The sequence below is a fragment of the Gorilla gorilla genome, chromosome 3 (genome assembly GCF_029281585.2).
Source record: "Gorilla gorilla gorilla isolate KB3781 chromosome 3, NHGRI_mGorGor1-v2.1_pri, whole genome shotgun sequence".
Taxonomy (NCBI): Eukaryota; Metazoa; Chordata; class Mammalia; order Primates; family Hominidae; genus Gorilla; species Gorilla gorilla.
The window spans coordinates 56638436-56656174 of record NC_073227.2 but is presented as its reverse complement, the minus strand read 5'-3'; the positions used below and the strand labels follow the sequence as shown (position 1 = coordinate 56656174).

The following is a 17739-nucleotide window of genomic DNA, read 5'->3' as shown; positions in this document are numbered from 1 at the left end:
TGCCAGAGTCTCAAATCACTGGGTTCTGGCCTATTCCACTACTGGTCAAACTCTTAGTCTTCTTTTCTGGAAGTAACTGTTTGCAGTTGCATTGTCACATTGATAAGACAAGTTTGCTAGCCTTTTGCAGGATGAGAATGGGTCATGTCTTTTTGGTTATTCTTCCTAGTCTGTTGATATGTGATACCACAGGACACTGCCTATTTGATGGCATTTTTGACGATTTTAGATCTATTAGTTGGTTTTCATTAAGCATGCTATTTTCCAATTTTTAAAATTTTGCTAAATGATTAAAGTTTTAAGGGTTTTTACAGAAAGATAATTAAAGAGAAATTCATTTGAATAGGGAAGGCTGTAGAAGAGAATTTCCTAATTGTCAGACCTGTTCTTCCCAGAAGGTAATGACTTGTAAATGTCATAGAAAATCTTGTGAATTGTTTTATAAGCTGTATTTTCAGTTACATTATTGATATATGATACAGAAAGTAGTTAGTCAAGGCATTCATAAAAATGAGGAATGAATTATTAATATCCATTATCATGCAATATAATAACGATATAACAAATACAGACTTACATTTGATACATTAAGTCGATCCTTTTTTCTTTAAAATAAGCTTTACATGATTTTGGAACAATATCTTAATGAGTAAATTTTATTATAGGGAGACTATATGGAAGAAAATAAGAAGATGATTCCAGTAACATAGCCTTAGTAATATCGTTGAAGATAAGGTTAGTAGTGTGTTTTTACGTAGAGTGCAAGGGCATTGTATTGCCATGATTTGATGTGTAGGGCTTTAGTGTGGTTGGAATAGAACTACTTGATGGCTATTATTTGTGGTATTATAATTACAGGTTTCCTTATTTATGGTGCTTTTGAAACTTTTTAATGATCACAATCAACTTTAAGTAAAATTATTGTATAGAGCCAACTGTTCCATTTTAGAAGAATAGGGTAAGGCAAAACCTGGCTGCATATTAGAATTAGCCTGGGGAGCTTTCAAAAACATACACATACCTGGGCCCCACTCCAAAGATTTTGATTCTGACTTAAGGTATGGCCAGAGATGGCCAGCAAAGTTCAGGGTCAAGTCAGAAAGCTTAGCATTGTCAGAATGCTGAGAGTATATATGAAATCTTTTCTGGGAGTGGAATCATCATAAAGAATATGACAGACAAATTCTTATATGTTTGCCAGTTTACTAATTTACAATGAGAAATATGCCAAGTGGATATTAATGCTGGAGTTGGCAGCCCATCCTTTGCCATTCTTGTGGGATAAGCTCATACAAAGCTAAATTATTATCAGAAGGTTGCACAGAGAGCCTGAAGATCGAAGAAATTTATGCCCTGTTCTAGGGGCCAGAATATTTATCCTTTGTAAGAACACCTTCCCCACAGCGCTGTACTTAACTGGGCATTACCTTTTTATCAGCGCTGTGTTAAGTGTTTCATTTCCCTGTACCTTACCTGCAGTAGGTGATATATGCATTCTTTTTAGTATTTGCCAGTCTGATACATATATATATATATATAAAATGAAAGCTCACTGCTGGTTTAATTTGCATTTTCTGGGTACACTGTTTGAACATTTTTTCATATGCCTGTTGGCTTTTTAGACTTGCTGTTATGTTGAATTGCTTATGTATATCTTTTGGCCCCTTTTCTTTATTGTGTTGTCTTTTTCTTATTATTTTGTAAGAGCTCTTTGAATGTTTTATATTTTCTGTCATCTACATTATAAATATTTCTCCAACTTTGTCTTGTTTATGGTATCATTTATCCTAAATATTTTAAATTTGTATTTGGTTAAATGCATTTATCTTTAAAAAATATATAATTTTGGGTTTGCTCTCTAGGTTACAGGTCTTTTCACCCCTTGATTATATAAGAGGATTCCTAATTTCTTCTAAGGTTTTGAAAAATGAATTTTTAACTTCATGTCCATCTGGACATTGGTTTTTTTTTGTTTGTTTGTTTTATCCAGTCAGGTTTGGAATCTGATGGACTTTGGTTTTTGAGTATAGTATATTTATTTTTTCTTTAGATGAATGGCCAGCTGTTTCAACATTTTTACTAGATAATCTTTTCCCTTCTAATTTTGCCCATGTGAATTCTTACCCTGGAATGCAGGGGGTACTTTTTTTTTTTTTTTACAATTATCTGATTTATCTACACTTATGTCTACTGAGTTGATTATTGTTATATTATGTTCTGATACAATCATATTATGTTCTGATATATGTCTTGATTATAGTTATGTTCTGATTATAGTTAATTTCAAATAATATTCTTTGTATTTTTTAAAGTAATTTTTTTGGCTTTTCTTGAGTGTTTATTCTTCCATGTATACTGTAATATAGATCTATCCAATAAACCTAGACAAAACAGTATCAAAATTTTAGTTGGCTGGCCAGGCGCGGTGGCTAACGCCTGTAATCCCAGCACTTTGGGAGGCTGAGGCAGGCAGATCACCTGAGGTCGGGAGTTCGAGATCAGCCTGACCAACACGGGGAAACCCTGTCTCTACTAAAAATACAAAATTAGCCAGCATGGTGGCGCATGCCTGTAATCCCAGCTACTTGGGAGGCTGAGGCAGAAGAATCGCTTGATCCTGGGAGGCAGAGGTTGCAGTGAGCCGAGATCCTGCTATTGCACTCCAGCCTGGACAATAAGAGCGCAACTCCATGTCAAAAAAAAAATTTTTTAGTTGGAGCTGTGCTAATTAATATATTAATTTTATGAAAATTGACACTTATGATAAATCCTTCCATCTATGACTACGTCTTTCCACACGTTCAGATCTTCTTTTATGTCTTCTTTTATATTAGGAAGCACTTGTCCTTTCCTCTGTATGAAGTCCTATGCTTTTCTTATTAAATTTATTTCTACCGATTTTATTTTTGTGAATAGAAGTTTTTTTAAAATCATTTTCTATTTCTAGGTGATTGTTGCTAGTTAATAAAGTTTCATATCTTTTTTAATATTTGTAACAATGATTTAATTTTTTAATATTATTGCATTTACTTATAATCTCCAGGATGGTGTTGAATAGCAAGGCAAAAATCAGCACTTCAGTTTCTGTTTTTAATCGAAATAGGTTTGTTTTGCAGCCTATATTATTTGCTGCTGATGTTTGTTAAATATTTTATTTGTTTTCTTTGTCTCTGGCTGCTGGATACCTTTAGGTATACAGTTATATTACTTTGTTTGCTACTTGAATGTAGGTCAGACTGCTACCGTCTTTTAAGAAGTAATCCCAAGAGTGATGGAAGGGAAAGCAGCCTAAGTTAGCAGCAGTTAACAGCCTGTTAAGATAGTAGGAGGGAGCCCATTTCCTTCTTGTCTTTTGTCATCATCTCACCCTCTAAGCTACAGAGGACTCAGCCCATCTATTTCGATTCTGCTCAGCTTCATAGCAGTCAGAGAAAAGGGCTACACATCTCTATGTAGTTGTCAACCTCCCCCAGTCCCTGGGTCCAGGTATGTTTGCTGGATGAGGTCCTGCAGGATTCTGGTGTTTACAGGACTATTTTGTGTTGATTCGCAGGTCCATTTCCAGCTAGAGGAGAAAAGTCAGCCACAATAGCTTTTTCACTGGCAGTGAATATTTACATCAGGGGAAGAGTGGAGAACAAAAATGAAAACAACATTCTTGTTGCTTCTTACACATACTCATGGTAGCAATATAATTCAGCTTGTTCATTTGCTAGAAGGGAAGCAAAAGAGGTTAAATTTGACCAAGATTATAACCATCATGAGTAGCCAAGTCAAGTCTGGAGCCCTTGTCTTCTGGCTCCCAGGTCCATGCACATTTTTTAAAATACCTCATTATCTCTAGGTTTTTAGAATAGTTTCTTAGTTGAGCTCCCAAAGATTACCAAAAAAGCACAAGAAAATAATAACCTCAAGGAAACTATAGCTGAGTGAATAATGGATTATTTGGATGATAGGTCATTTTTCTTGAGCTTTATAATAAGTGATATTTCTGTAGTAGACTTCAAGTAAAAAACATTGGACATATGCCAAAGATGTCATAGGACTTCTATGTTTAGAAACTCTTTTCAATAGGAATAGTTTAGGATAAATAAACATTTTAGGGACAGCTGTCCAAAGAACAAGCAGAAGTAATAATTTTTCTGTCCATTAAAATGGAACCAGAAGCAAAAACATTGAACTGGATAGTGAGGGAAAATGATTTCATTTGCACAAAATAGAAACATAAAGTATTTGGGAATAGAATTAATAAGAATTAGATCTCTCCTCTGAAGGAAAGTATACATTTTTTTTCTCTAGGTACACAAAAGAAGACGAGTTAATGGAGGTGTGTCAGATACTAGACAAGAAGTTTTATAATATAAAGATGTCAAGTTTTTTTCAAGTAAGTTTGTGAAGGCATGCATAAGCTTGAAAGTATGAGTGACAATAGCTGAAGATGGTGAATACATAGGAATATTTGTCTCTACAAATAATAAAACCTATTATACAGCTGTAACAATAAAAAGTCTGGTACTAACACAAACACAGATTTTTAATGAGCAGAATAGAAAGCCCAGAAAAGCATATTTGAGTATGGATTTAGTTTATGATAGTGAGTAAAACCAGTGACAGAATTTCAGTAAATGAACCCAAGAGAATTGATTAAATATTGAGGAAAAAAGAAAAAGTCTTTATTTCATATCAGTAGCTCAAATAAGTTACAATTGGATGACAAATTTAAATGGAACAAATAAAGCGAACTTAAAAAGAGTTAAAATATAGGTAAGTAGTTAATCAAAATGGGGAAACTTTTTTTGCTCTTTTTATGCAAATGAATTAGAAGATATAACCAAAATATTAGATTTGGGAAATATTTATTTTAAGCAAACAGTATGATAAGAATTTGGACCTTTAAATGAGAGAAGGATCCATCCGCATTTGGTAATTATGGAAGAAATAAAGTTATTGATGGGAAAGTTCTTAGCAACCAGGATGCAAGTTTGTGTTCCAGTGCTGCCACTCCCACATGACAGTAGCTTTCATTTGGAGTCAGTTTTTTCATCATAAATGCACTATAATTAGGAGTGATGTTCTGGATCTAATTCCTACAAGCCAGTCGTTAAGCCATTAGTGGCTTAAGAGCCTCTGGGGTGTGAATATTTATACCAAGGATATTGGCAAAGGCTACAAATTGGGACCCTCTCCCCTGCCTTTTGTTTTCTTTTGTTTTTAAGAGAGCCATTTACCAGCATGTTACTTGAAATAAGAATAGATTTGTTAGACTAAAAAGATAATATTTTATATATTAAATTATATTTTGTTCCCATTGGAAACAAACAGCATCTGGTATGCTTTTCACTAACATGGAGGAATTTTGAGGTATCCTTGCCTTCTAAAGCCCACTCTCTGCTCTTGATAAGCTGTATCTGTGCATCAAATGATATTTTCTGATTACACCTCTCAACACACACAGCATACACATTACTTATATTTCCTTTTTTCCTCTTCACATTAGTTGCTTTCAAATGTACAGTTTTCCTCTGGATAGGTAGTTGAAAGGTCTGGTACTGTCACCAATTCAACTGGCCTCACCAGAAGTTGAAATTTGCTATTTGCTATTATTCCCCAATACTGATTTTGCTTTTTCTGTTTACTACTTTTAATCTGTCTACCATATAAGCTGATTAGTGTTTTTGACATTTTCCTTTTAATTGACTTATAAACTGTTTCCCGTCTTTGAGTGTGATCCAAGTATGTTATTGTTTTAAGCTCCAGCTTGAGCTATTTTTTATTTTCACTCTTCCCAGGCACTTTGGTTCTGGCTGACAGGGATAGGATAGGCTTGTTATTCTTTTCTTTGGCTTTTCTTTTGTAAATTAATCAGCTTTATTTTTTAGCATAATTTCGGGTTTACAGAAAACTTGAGTAGAAAGTAGAGAGTTCTCGCATACCCTCTCTCCACTCCCAGTTTCTTCCTTTTAGTGTGGTATGTTTGTTACCATTGATGAAACAATATTGAAACATTATTATTAACTAAAGTTTACATTCCAGTTAACTCTTTGGGTTGCACATTCTGTAGGTTTTGACAGATGTATAATGACATGTATCCACCATATACTATACTACAGAGGAGTTTCACTGCCCTAAAAATTCTGTGTTCTACCTATTCGTTGCTCCCTTCTCCCAAGCCCTTGTAATCACTGATCATTTTATTGACTCTACAGTCTTTTCCAGAATGTCATATAGTTGCAGTCATACAGTATATAGCCTTTTTAGATTGGCTTCTTTCACTTAGAAATACACACTTAAGATTCCTTCATGTCTTTACATAGCTTGATAGCTCATTTCTTTTTAGCATTGAATAATATTTCATTGTGTGAATATATCACAGTTTATTTATCCATTCACCTACTGAATGACATTTTGGTTGCTTCCAAGTTTTAACAATTATGAATAAAGCTGCTATAAGCAACCATGTGCAGGTTTTTTGTGGACGTACGTCTTCAGCTCCTGTGGGTAAATACCAGGGAGCATGTTTCCTGATCATGTGGTAAGAATATGTTTAGTTTTGAAAAAAAATAACCAAAATATCTTTTAAAGTGTCTGTAGTATTTTGCATTCCCATCAGTAATTAATGACAGTCCTTGTTGCTCCACATCCTCACCCGCATTTGCTGTTGTCAGTTTTGGACATTAGTCATTCTAATCAGCATGTAGTAGTGTATCATTGTTGTTTTAATTTTCAATTCCCTGAAGACATATGAGGTTGCACATCTTTTCATATGCTTATTTGCCATCTGTACATCTTCTTCTGGTAAGGTGTATTAAATCTGGTGCTCATTTTTTACTTGTGTTATTTGTTTTCTGGTGGTTGAGTTTTAAGAGTTCTTTATGTATTTTGTATACCAGTCTTATATCAAGTATGTATTTTGCAATTTTTTTCTCCCAATCTGTGGCTTGTCTTTTCATGCCCTTAATAGTGTCTTGCAGAGCTCGAGGCTTCATTTTAATAATTTTTTTCCCTGGATCATGGTTTTGATGTTTATCTAAAAAGTCACCCTCCAAACCCAAGATCACTTAGATTTTCTCCTATCTTCTAGGGGTTTAATAGTTTTGCATTTCACATCTAGATCTATGATCCATTTTCAGTTAATTTTTGCAGAAGGTGTAAGTTCTGTATCTAGATTTTTTTTTTTTAACATGTGGATTTCTAGTTATTCCAGTACTATTTGTGGCAATGTCTCCTTTCTTCATTGAATTGCCTTTGCTACCTTGTCAAAGATCAGTTGATAGTATTTGTGTGGGTCTATTTCTGGGCTCTCTATTCTATACCATTGATCAGTTAGTCTATTCTTTAATCAGTACCATACTGTCTTGATTACTTTTTTGAAGTCACGTCCTGTCAGTCCTCTGACATTTTTCTTCTCCTTCAATATTGTGCTGGCTGTTCTGGGTTATTTGCCTTTCCATATAAACTTCAGAATATGCTTGTTGATAACACACGAATTAACTTGGGGGGTAGACCTGCTTTCTAAACTAAAAATTTTGTGTTTGCTTTTTGAAGTCAGATTTTTTTTTATTATACTTTAAGTTCTGGGATACATGTGCAGAACATGCAGGTTTGTTACATAGGTATACACATGCCATGTTGGTTTGCTGCACCCATCAACCCGTCATCTACATTAGGTATTTCTCCTAATGCTATCCCTCCCTTAGCCTCCCACCCCACAACAGGCCCCAGTGTGTGATGTTCCCCTCCCTGTGTCCCTTTGTTCTCAATTATTCAACTCCCACTTATGAGTGAGAACATACGGTGTTTGGTTTTCTGTTCTTGTGTTAGTTTGCTGAGAATGATGTTTTCCAGCTTCATCCATATCCCCGCAAAGGACATGAACACATCCTTTTTATGGCTGCATAGTATTCCATGGTGTATGTGTGCCACATTTTCTTTACTCAGTCTATCATTGATGGGCATTTGGGTTGGTTCCAAGTCTTTGCTATTGTGGACAGTGCCACAATAAACACATGTGTGCCTGTGTCTTTATAGTAGAATGATTTATAATCCTTTGGGTATATACCCAGTAATGAGATTGCTGAGTCAAATGTTATTTCTGGTTCCAGATCCTTGAGGAATTGCCATACTGTCTTCCACAATGGTTGAACTAATTTACACTCCCACCAACAGCTTAAAAGCATTCCTGTTTCTCCACATCCTCTCCAGCATCTGTTGTTTCCTGACTTTTTAATGATTGCCATTCTAACTGGCGTGAGATGGTATCTCATTGTAAAGTCACAGATATTTTTTTACTTTTGTTCATGTTCCAAAGCCTTTACCTTCTACTTTTTCTTTTGTAGGTAATCATCAAAATTTTTATTATTAGCCAATATGGTGTATAAATAATAATTATTGTAATACTAAGCAATTGTATGTTATGTAAAAATTTCTGTTATATAAATCTGTGCATAAATATATGCATATAATATGTGTGTACATATGTAAGTTTGTGGCTGTGAGGTAGTAGCCCAAAGATTTTTTTTTTAAATCCTTAAAGACCTCTGGGGGTGAGGAAGCTAGAGGCAGCTTCCACAGACTTCAGTGTGGTTATTTTAGACCACATCTACCTGTAGGGATTTTGAAATACCCCAATTGTTGAGAACTAGTGTGTATTTTGAGGGCTGTTACTATTCAGAATGTTGTGTGTAAAAACATAATAGAGTCAGAAAAAAGCTGAGATCTGCTGCTGTAATGAGCTCAAACACACCTAATTGTTAAGAGTTTTACATTATTTCTCTTCTCACTTGCCTCTTCTTTTTGACTGAATTTAAATTTATTTTATAATGGTTTAGGAGTCTCATCAGCATGAAAAAGACAATTATTTTATTAAATATACTAAATACAGTGCTATGGAGAGTGTAAGCCATCCAAAAATACTGATATTTAGTTTTTATTTGAGCTTTATCTAAGAGACAGAGCAGGAATGCTAGCTTTTAGATTCCCAAATTTTAATTATTCAGGTCCTGTTTATTCTTATTATTAGCAGTTAGAGTTTAGTAGATTTATATTCCAAGTATGTTTAATACGACATGGGGTTTTTCCAGTTTGTAATTCAATGCTTGAATTGCAATCTTTAGAATTGTATTAACAGTTATGTCTTCCTTCTCTCATAGGCTTACATAAATCTTTCGAAATTTTGGGTTAGCATGTAGAGAAATATTACAACTTAGCATTATAAGGTATTTAATGCAAGCAGTCAGGTAATACCAAGTTAGTCTAGTTATATGGAAGCTAGCTTTTCTTCTTCTGCTTGGAGTGATCATCCCTGTTTCTCTCCTATTAGCAGAAAATGAAAAGAATTCACGTATCTTTACCAAGGCTGAACATTATGATGAAATATAAAGTTGAGGGGGACAACTTTGATGGATGAAAAAATGTTACCTGATTTTTATTTGTGTTTAGAATATTAATGAAATTAAATATTATTGGCCTCCTCCATTTTATTGTTTGTAACTTGCTTGTTCATGTCCTTGTCCTTGTTTCAGTTTGGGGGTGTGGGTGTTTTTCTAGTCGATTTCATCACAGCTTTGTGTGTAGAAACAAAAGTGATTAACTGTGTGTTTATTATATGCCCACATATTTTTTCCTGCTGTCTAATTTTACTTTGGTTTTATATACATACTCTTAGGATCTTTACTCACCTAATGCTGTATTTTGAACACTTTCCTGTGCCATTTGGTATTTTTTGATAATGTAATTTCAAAGATCTGTTTAGCATTCTGTTTATTAGATTATAAAAATCATTTGTCTTGAATAAAATAAAATTTGAAATTTATTTTGAAATTGCAATCAGTAGATCTGTTCATTGTTACTTTTTTATATTAATAATTTCAACTAACAGTTATTAAACACCTACTAAGAAATAAAATTTAAATAAATTATTTAATCAAAAACGTTTTTTTCATAAAAATTTGAGTTATCAAACAAAATATTTTTATCTTGACAGATAACTTGTAAATAAAGGTTTGCCTAAAACTTTTGGCTTTATAGGCAAATTTTTTAATGTATGCAATTATGATACCTAGGAATATTTGGTTATGCTTTATTTTTAAGAAAGAAGACAGTAAAGGCAAATTATTTGTGAAGTCATTTTAAGTAAAGTTTTTTTCTTTGTAGAAAAAATGTTTAAAAGCTAGAATGTCATTTTAGAAGTTTTTACTTTGTTAAAATTTAGAATTGAAGTACCTAGGTTAGTTATAAGGTTCTTGTTTAGTTACATTTACTGTAAAGTTAAAGCTGGAGAAACTTTATAACTGTTATGACCTTATGAATCTTAATTAAAGGAAAAGATATAGTTTGTAACCACTACCTTAAGTTAAATTATGGTACTCTTAATGATCCAAAATAATTTTTTAAAAATTAGAGAGCTCTTCTTTTTTCCACAATGACATTTGTTAACAGATTCCCTCTTTGATAATACACAATGTTGGATCATGAAACAGAGTAAACAAACAGGTCATTGTTTAAAATAATGTACACTGTGTTCAAAGGACTGTGAGTTTTTGTTTTGAGTTGTTATATAATTTTCGTTCTAGAATACAGTACATAATGTATTTTAACTTGATATGACACAAAGATATTTATTTTAGATATATTACGTTTGTGATACTCTTTAGATTACTTTTACAGATTTGTGTATTTTGACCTATGTGTGGTAGAGCAAGTTTTTTTAATTTGACAAAAAATTTTTAATAAGTTTTGAATTTATGTATTTAGAACAAATTTATTATCCTATAGTTATGTGCACATAGACACAAACACAGGAAATCAGTGTTCAAGTAATTGTGTTCTGCTTCCTCTTTCAAGGAAGGGGTTCAAAGGGCAGTCTCTGGAGTTCAGGTTGAGGTAAAGAAGCACAAACTTGCAGATTCTCCCTGAATATTCTAAGCCAAAAAAGGCAACATAAGCTAAGTTAGAGGATATGGGATCGACATATCAACATATGGGATCGATATGGACATGACTGGAAAACTTGTATGTAGGAAGCCAAGTAGGCTGCCCAGGCAGTCAGAAGAACAGAGCAGGTGAAGCTGCACAGCATGCAGTGGTGTGTCTTCTTTTGGGGCCAAGCCTGATGCAGCTTACTATTTGCCAGCACCGTGTCATCTCCATCTGAGTAAATGGCACCACTATCCTATGAGTGATTCAAGTAAAAATGCTGTGAGTCATTGTTAATTCCTTTCTGTCACCTCACTGATTAATCCACTAATATATGACAAGTCTCAAATACTTTTCTTTTTTTCCTGTGCTGTTGCCATCCTCTTAGGCCAAGTTGCAATTATCTCACCTGGATTTCTGTAATGGCTTCCCTGGGTCTACATTTTCCCTCTTTCAATCCATTCTCCAGAGGTACCAGAGAGATTTTTATAAAGAGAAAGCCAGATCCTATCCCTCTCCATATTAATGCTTTCCACTGAATTTTAATTGCATTTGGAATGAAATATAATTTTCTTACAAAGTTCTTAAAGATCTTCTGTGATTTGCTCCCTGACTACTGATTCTGATCTTATCTCATATCCCCTTCCACCTCTGCTTCTTCCCTTGAGCTCCAGCCACACTGGTCTTTCTGTATTTTAAGCATGCACATTCAGTCTTGTGTTTTCTGTTCCTGGTGCTTTGTCTTGCTCCCTCATTTTAAAAATCATTTAGGCCTGAGTTTAAGTGTAGCTTCTTCAGTGAGGTCTTCACTGAGCATATTTTCCAAAGTAGTGTTGTTTTTCAGTTCACCAATCCCATTCCTGTTTCATTTATTCACACCTGTTTTATTTCCTTTATTGCATTTGACTATCTGATTAGAATCCATTCATTCATTCAGCAAATACTGTGCACCTAATCTATGCTAGGCATTGTTCTAGGTACTTGGGATTTACCGTGAACAACAACAACAACAAAAACCAAAAGAGAATCCCTGTTCTTATATTCACATTAGTAGGATAGAGAGAGAAACAGTACATAATATACATGATATGTAATTAAATTATAAATATGTTAGTATGTTAGAAATAGACAAAATGGATTATGGTAGAGGAGATTGGGAGAACTGGTTGAGGGTTAGAGGCAGCTTACAAATTAAATAGGGTAGTTATGGTAGACCTCTTGAGTTGATTTATTAAAGTAGAGTTCTTTTGTTTCTTTTACTTTTAGCTTCAGCACCAGTCAGCAAAGTAAATAAATACTGTGCTTCTTCCAACTTTCATTCTACTTGGGGAAAAAAAAATATCATCATGTCAAACATTACGATTGACCCAGATGTCAAACCTGGTGAATATGTCATCAAGAGCCTCTTTGCAGAATTTGCTGTTCAAGCTGAAAAGAAAATTGAAGTTGTAATGGCCGAACCCTTGGTGAGTACAGCTGACCTATAAATCTGAAGTATTTTCTTGACTTTTGTATTAACCACTATAATACAGATTTTTCAAAGGAAATAATATACTTGAAAAAAATATTAAGGGATAGTGGTGATGTAGAAAGCTGCGCTGACTTTAGAATCCACTTTGATAAGTTGCTGCAGGTCGCAAAAGAACAAAAAGGAACTTAAACAGTGGGAATTGTGGAAACAAATAAAACATAGGAAATAAAGGAAAATTAGGATATAATGTGAGTTAACACTAAGGTCACAGCCAAACTTATAATAAACAAGAGAACATATTTTACATGTATATTGTGTGAGACATACTTGGAGAATGTGAGAAGCTCTATTTGATTAGAGCCCATGATGAGGAGGAGGGAAGAGAAAGACTGAAAACAAACACATGGGTCAGTTTCTAAAGAGTTGTAAATGCTATTGTGATGGATAATATGGTGGTTGAACAATAGAGAGAGAAGACATTGAGAGCGGAGACTATTTAGTTATTGTACATAGTTCAGGCTGGAATGAAAGGGGTCTTGAACTATGGTGTTAAAAGTAGAAATGGTTGCAGAAGAAAGTAAGAGAAATAACAGAAGTAAAATCAATAGAACTTGACAAGTAACTAAGTAGGGGGCATTTTGAATGAAAGTTAAGGGTTAAAGATGCTCTGGAGTGTTAGTAAAGATGATAATATATTTACTTTGGTCAAGTACACAGGAATATCTTTGGGTAGAAAAGGTGGATAAAATAATTTTTCGTTTGTGTACCTTAAGCTTGAGATACTGGTGATCTCACCACATGGAATTAGTTGCTTGATTGGTAGTTGGAAATTCTTTTTGAGAACTCAAGAGATGGTAACTAGAAATACAGATTTTGGTATCATCTATATGAGGGTGTAAATTGAAGCCAAAAGAGCAAATGATGATTTCAAGGGAAAGAAAATATAGAATTATTATTGCCAATAACGTAGAGCAGCAAAGTACAATGAACATTGAGAGAAGTGGTTATTGGATTTGGAAATAAGCAGAAATAAAACAGAACAGTTTTACCTTCTTGATATAATTACAGGAAGTAACTTTGACTCTCTGCCACCTTAAACAGGTGACAGTTTAGGTTACTCTTTGGGCTGGAAGGAAGTGGGTATGTGATGTACTAAGAACACAGTGTAGGTTCGATGTGGGATGTTGGGAATGGAGAGGAAGGCGAAGGATGTTGTAACAGCTGAAACTCACTCCTTACACAACTGAATTAGGGATAGCTATTCACCACCAATTTCAGATTCAGAGGGTTTGTGACGGCGCACTGAGGAGTTAGGCACAATAATATATTGGCTTTAGAACCTGTGTGCTTACTCAGCCTGTTATAGTTCCTTAGAAGGATGAGAGAGGAAAACAACAGAAGGGAGGACCGGGCAGGAAGAAAGTTGAAGGAAGTATTGTCAATGCTCTTATTTTCTTAGTGAAGTAGCCTTGAAATTGCTGTGAAGGTGAGTTTCTTCTCAATGATTAAGTAGAGAAAACTACTCTGAGGAAAGCATCTATGAAATAATATGTTCTGGGATCTGATACATAATAATAGCCAAATGTATATTTCAAAACTGTGCAGATGTTTATATTCAGTTTAAATCATCCCATGATTGCTTTCCACATAACAAATTGATTTTTATACTAATGTATATATATTTGTGTGTATTGTATAATGTATATATAGTATATATATAGACAGCATATATATTATTAATATAAAGTTCTGTTTTAGAAGTAAGGATTACAAAAGCCTATAGCATAAGTTCATGATTATAAGATTTGATTATAGATATGCTTAAACTACAAAATGTTAGTTTTCTTTTTCAATGGTCTCTGAATTACATGATAAATTACTACACTAGTCTACTTAAACAGCATACAGTAAGGGAACAACTCTAAACAAATTGAAGAATTTATTATGGAAAATGTCAAACATATATAAAACTAAAGATTATGGTATAATGAACACTTAGGACCCATCACCTGGCCTCAGCCATTTTCAAGTCACCACAGCACATTTTAAAAACACTTTATTTTATAAAATGTTTTATAGTAGTATCATGTGATACAGTCCTACCAGTTCTCAAATTTTATATATATATTTATATATTTGAGATTTTGTGTGCATATATATATATATATATATATTTTTTTTTTTTTGGAGAGACAGGGTCTTGCTGTGTCTCCCAGGCTGGAGTTCAGTGGCGCAATTTTGGCTCACTGCAACCTTCGCCTCGCGGGCTCAGGCAATCCTCCCACCCCAGTCTCCTGAGTAGCTGAGACTACAGGCATGCGCCACCACACCTGGCTAATTTTTGTGTTTTTGTAGAGATGAGATCTCACCCAAGCTGGTCTCAAACTCCTGGGCTCAAACTCCTGGGCTCAAGTGATTCACCTGTCTTGGTCTCCCAAAGTCCTGGGATTATAGACCCACCACTTCTGGCCATATTATATATTCTCATTCCAAACTTCCCATATATTCCCTCTAACTTAGTCATCCCCCCCTAAGCTAAATGGATATGTATTTTACTGTAATAATTTGTACATACTTCTAGATTATGATGATATCACGTTATAGTTAATTGCTTACATGTTTATCTTCTCCGATGTGAGTTACTCGATATCAGGAACCAGGTCTCTCTCATCTCTGTATCTGTGGCACTGCTTGTGGTGGTGGGTACTCAGTAGAGGGTTTTTGTTAAATATTTGTATTTTAATGAATGTAGCCTTAAGAAGTATTGCTGTGGTGTGTGCCTTTTGTTTTTCTAATAATAATAATAATAATAATGTTTTCATTCTAGCCAGAGCTTCCGATAGTTCTTTCAGAATAGCCTGATGCTATTCATTTATCTTATTAGTTAATTCATTTATTTAATAGTTAATTTTAGAGGCATCTGCTATGTAATCTGAGATTATAAAATTATGATTAATAGTGGTAAGGATTTCATCAGAACGTAGATGTTTCTACTCTGCCATCACAAATAGAAGAGGCATCACTGCTTACTCTTCCTGACACACCAGGAAAACCCCCAAATCACCATCATATTTTACAGATTTTACCCCTTACACTCCTATATACCAAGATAATTTCTTCTTATCTAGAGCAGAGTGCCAGCTTTGTTTTTATTTATGTCCAAGTCTGGGTAAGTTGGGAATCCATAGCTTCAAGATTAGATAATGAAAATACATTTAATCTAATATTGTCACAGTGTTTACAATATAGCTTCAAATGCTTTTATTGGAATTTCATTTATTTTGAAATTTATTCTGTACCCTTTTAGGTAATAATCATCTGAGATGACTCTCTGGGTTCAGAGTCACTTTAAAGAAAATAGCATCCAGGGCTTGTCAGATACAAGGAGGCTGGCCTTGCTCATGGTCAGTCAGATAGTAGGTTTCAAAAACACAAATGTGAATGGCTTTTGCTGAAAGAATTTAATCTACCGCTAAAATGAGATAATTGGCTTTTTCATTCTTATATTAGAAACCATAATAAAAGAAGATTAAGGAAGCCAAAAGACTCGAAGATTAGCTGAGTTGGATTTTTAGCCACAATTTCATTTTCATTTTAGAAGATTCAAGAAGGGCAATCGGTGATTGAAATGGCAACTTGCAGGCTATGCAATCCAATACCTTAGGTCCTTTTTTCCTAAAAGGAGATGGATCAATCCTCGGTAATAACCTAGGTATATCCAAGTTTATCTGTTAATCTTTTAGATTGCTGGGGACTAGAAAAGAAGATAGAAGAAAATCCATTTACCTATCTTCTTCTGATTTAGACCTTATGTTTTGATTTAGGCCCAGCATTTTAAAAACTCTAAAATTTTCACTATTTTTTTGAGAGTATAAATATATGTATGTGTCTTAAAGGGTTTCTTCTCCCTGTATGGTCAGTTTCTTCCAAACTGCATTTTTCTGCTGGTTTTACCTTCTCCTCACATGTTTATTTTAACTTGTTATATTTTAAGAATGAAACACAGTTGATTGGAAGTCCAGTGTACACAGAGGAGCCTTTTTGACTGTGATCTTCTGTGTATTACTGTCAATGGACCATCAGTGTCAGATCTTTTTTGGGGGACTTGTGAGAGTCCCCAAAGAAGGTTCCTACAGTACTCTGAATGGGAGAGTTTAGGCTTTAGCTGCAAGCATTCTGGGGAACTAGACTCAGAAGATAACTGGGGTTTTTGATATTTGGTGTATATATTCTTGCTTAACCTCCCTATCTTCAGTATGGTACCTCTTCAACCATTGTATGCCCCAGTCAGCATCATTGTATTTTGCCCTTTCCTAAGAAAGGCAGTGCCTCTGAAGGTAAAGTGAAAGGGAGGGTCTAAATCTTTCTTAAACAAGCTTTTTAAAACAGTCTTTCAACCAGCCCTCTTATTTTTATCCTCACCTTTAGCCACACTTTCAGAGTACCCAAGTTCTCCAATTCCTGAGCCTTCTGGGAAGTTCTAAAGCATCAGTTGGGTTATCTTTCCTTTACTCTCTGTGGGTCGAGCTCACTCACTTCCCTCTGGTTGTGCCTCAAGTGTCATCTTCTCTATGATCATGTTATCTGAAATTTCAGTCCCCATTCCAACTTCCTGTCCTAAATCTGTCTGACATAATATACACTTCCTTTACTCTCTAATTAGACTGTTAACTCTGTAAGAGAGCGAGTTGTTTTCCGTTTTTTTATGGCTGTATCTCCAGAACCTAGAACAATGTCTGGCATACTGTGAACCCAGTAAATAATTTGGACAAATGAGTGAATGACTGACTGAATGAACAGACTGCCGACTTTCCCCTTTGCTTACTCAGGAGTCACCGTTGTTTGGTGAGATAATTAGTTATGGTCTTCATCTGCTTTTCACCTCCTCTCCCATCCTTTTTGTTCTTTTGTTTTAGCCCTTATAAAAATTATTTCACTGTTCTGTTTTAGGATAGAAGGTTGGCTATACAAGTGTTCAACCTGCCATCTCCAATTACAGATTACTGAAATGTTTCAGTGTCATTGTTACGGTTTCAAAATTTTTCCAAAAATTCTCTTGCTTTCTCTGAAGCTACATATTGCTGTTGGTATCCTACATATGCACTATATGTAGAATTAAATTATAAAATATAGGATTGTGAGCCTTGGAATTATTATTAACTTTTTATATTATTATGAAAATAACACTATAATACTGTATAATATTATAAAGTATTATAATATTTTATAATTATATTACTATAACTTTTATTACTATGAAAATAAGACTATAAGAAGTAGAAATAGTTTTAAAGGTTATATAATAAAAACATCTAATCACTATCAACAGTTTTTAGTCTACCAGTTTTTCATGT

At 34.2% G+C, this 17739-nt stretch overlaps 1 protein-coding gene across 10 annotated transcripts in view; it reads left to right on the top strand.

Moving 5' to 3' along the window:
- The window catches only part of FRYL (FRY like transcription coactivator), a 281060-nt gene that overhangs the window by 132231 nt on the left and 131090 nt on the right, over positions 1-17739 (top strand). For 8 of the 10 annotated variants that reach the window (XM_055385577.2, XM_063705269.1, XM_063705268.1 and 5 more), the window contains one exon: positions 12181-12380. In XM_055385577.2, coding sequence (XP_055241552.1) covers positions 12261-12380 — 120 coding nt within the window. In that variant the 5' untranslated portion in view covers positions 12181-12260. Of the gene's footprint in view, positions 1-665; positions 736-4299; positions 4385-12180; positions 12381-17739 lie in introns of all 10 variants that reach the window. The other 2 variants (XM_055385575.2, XM_055385574.2) reach the window with 2 other exon arrangements.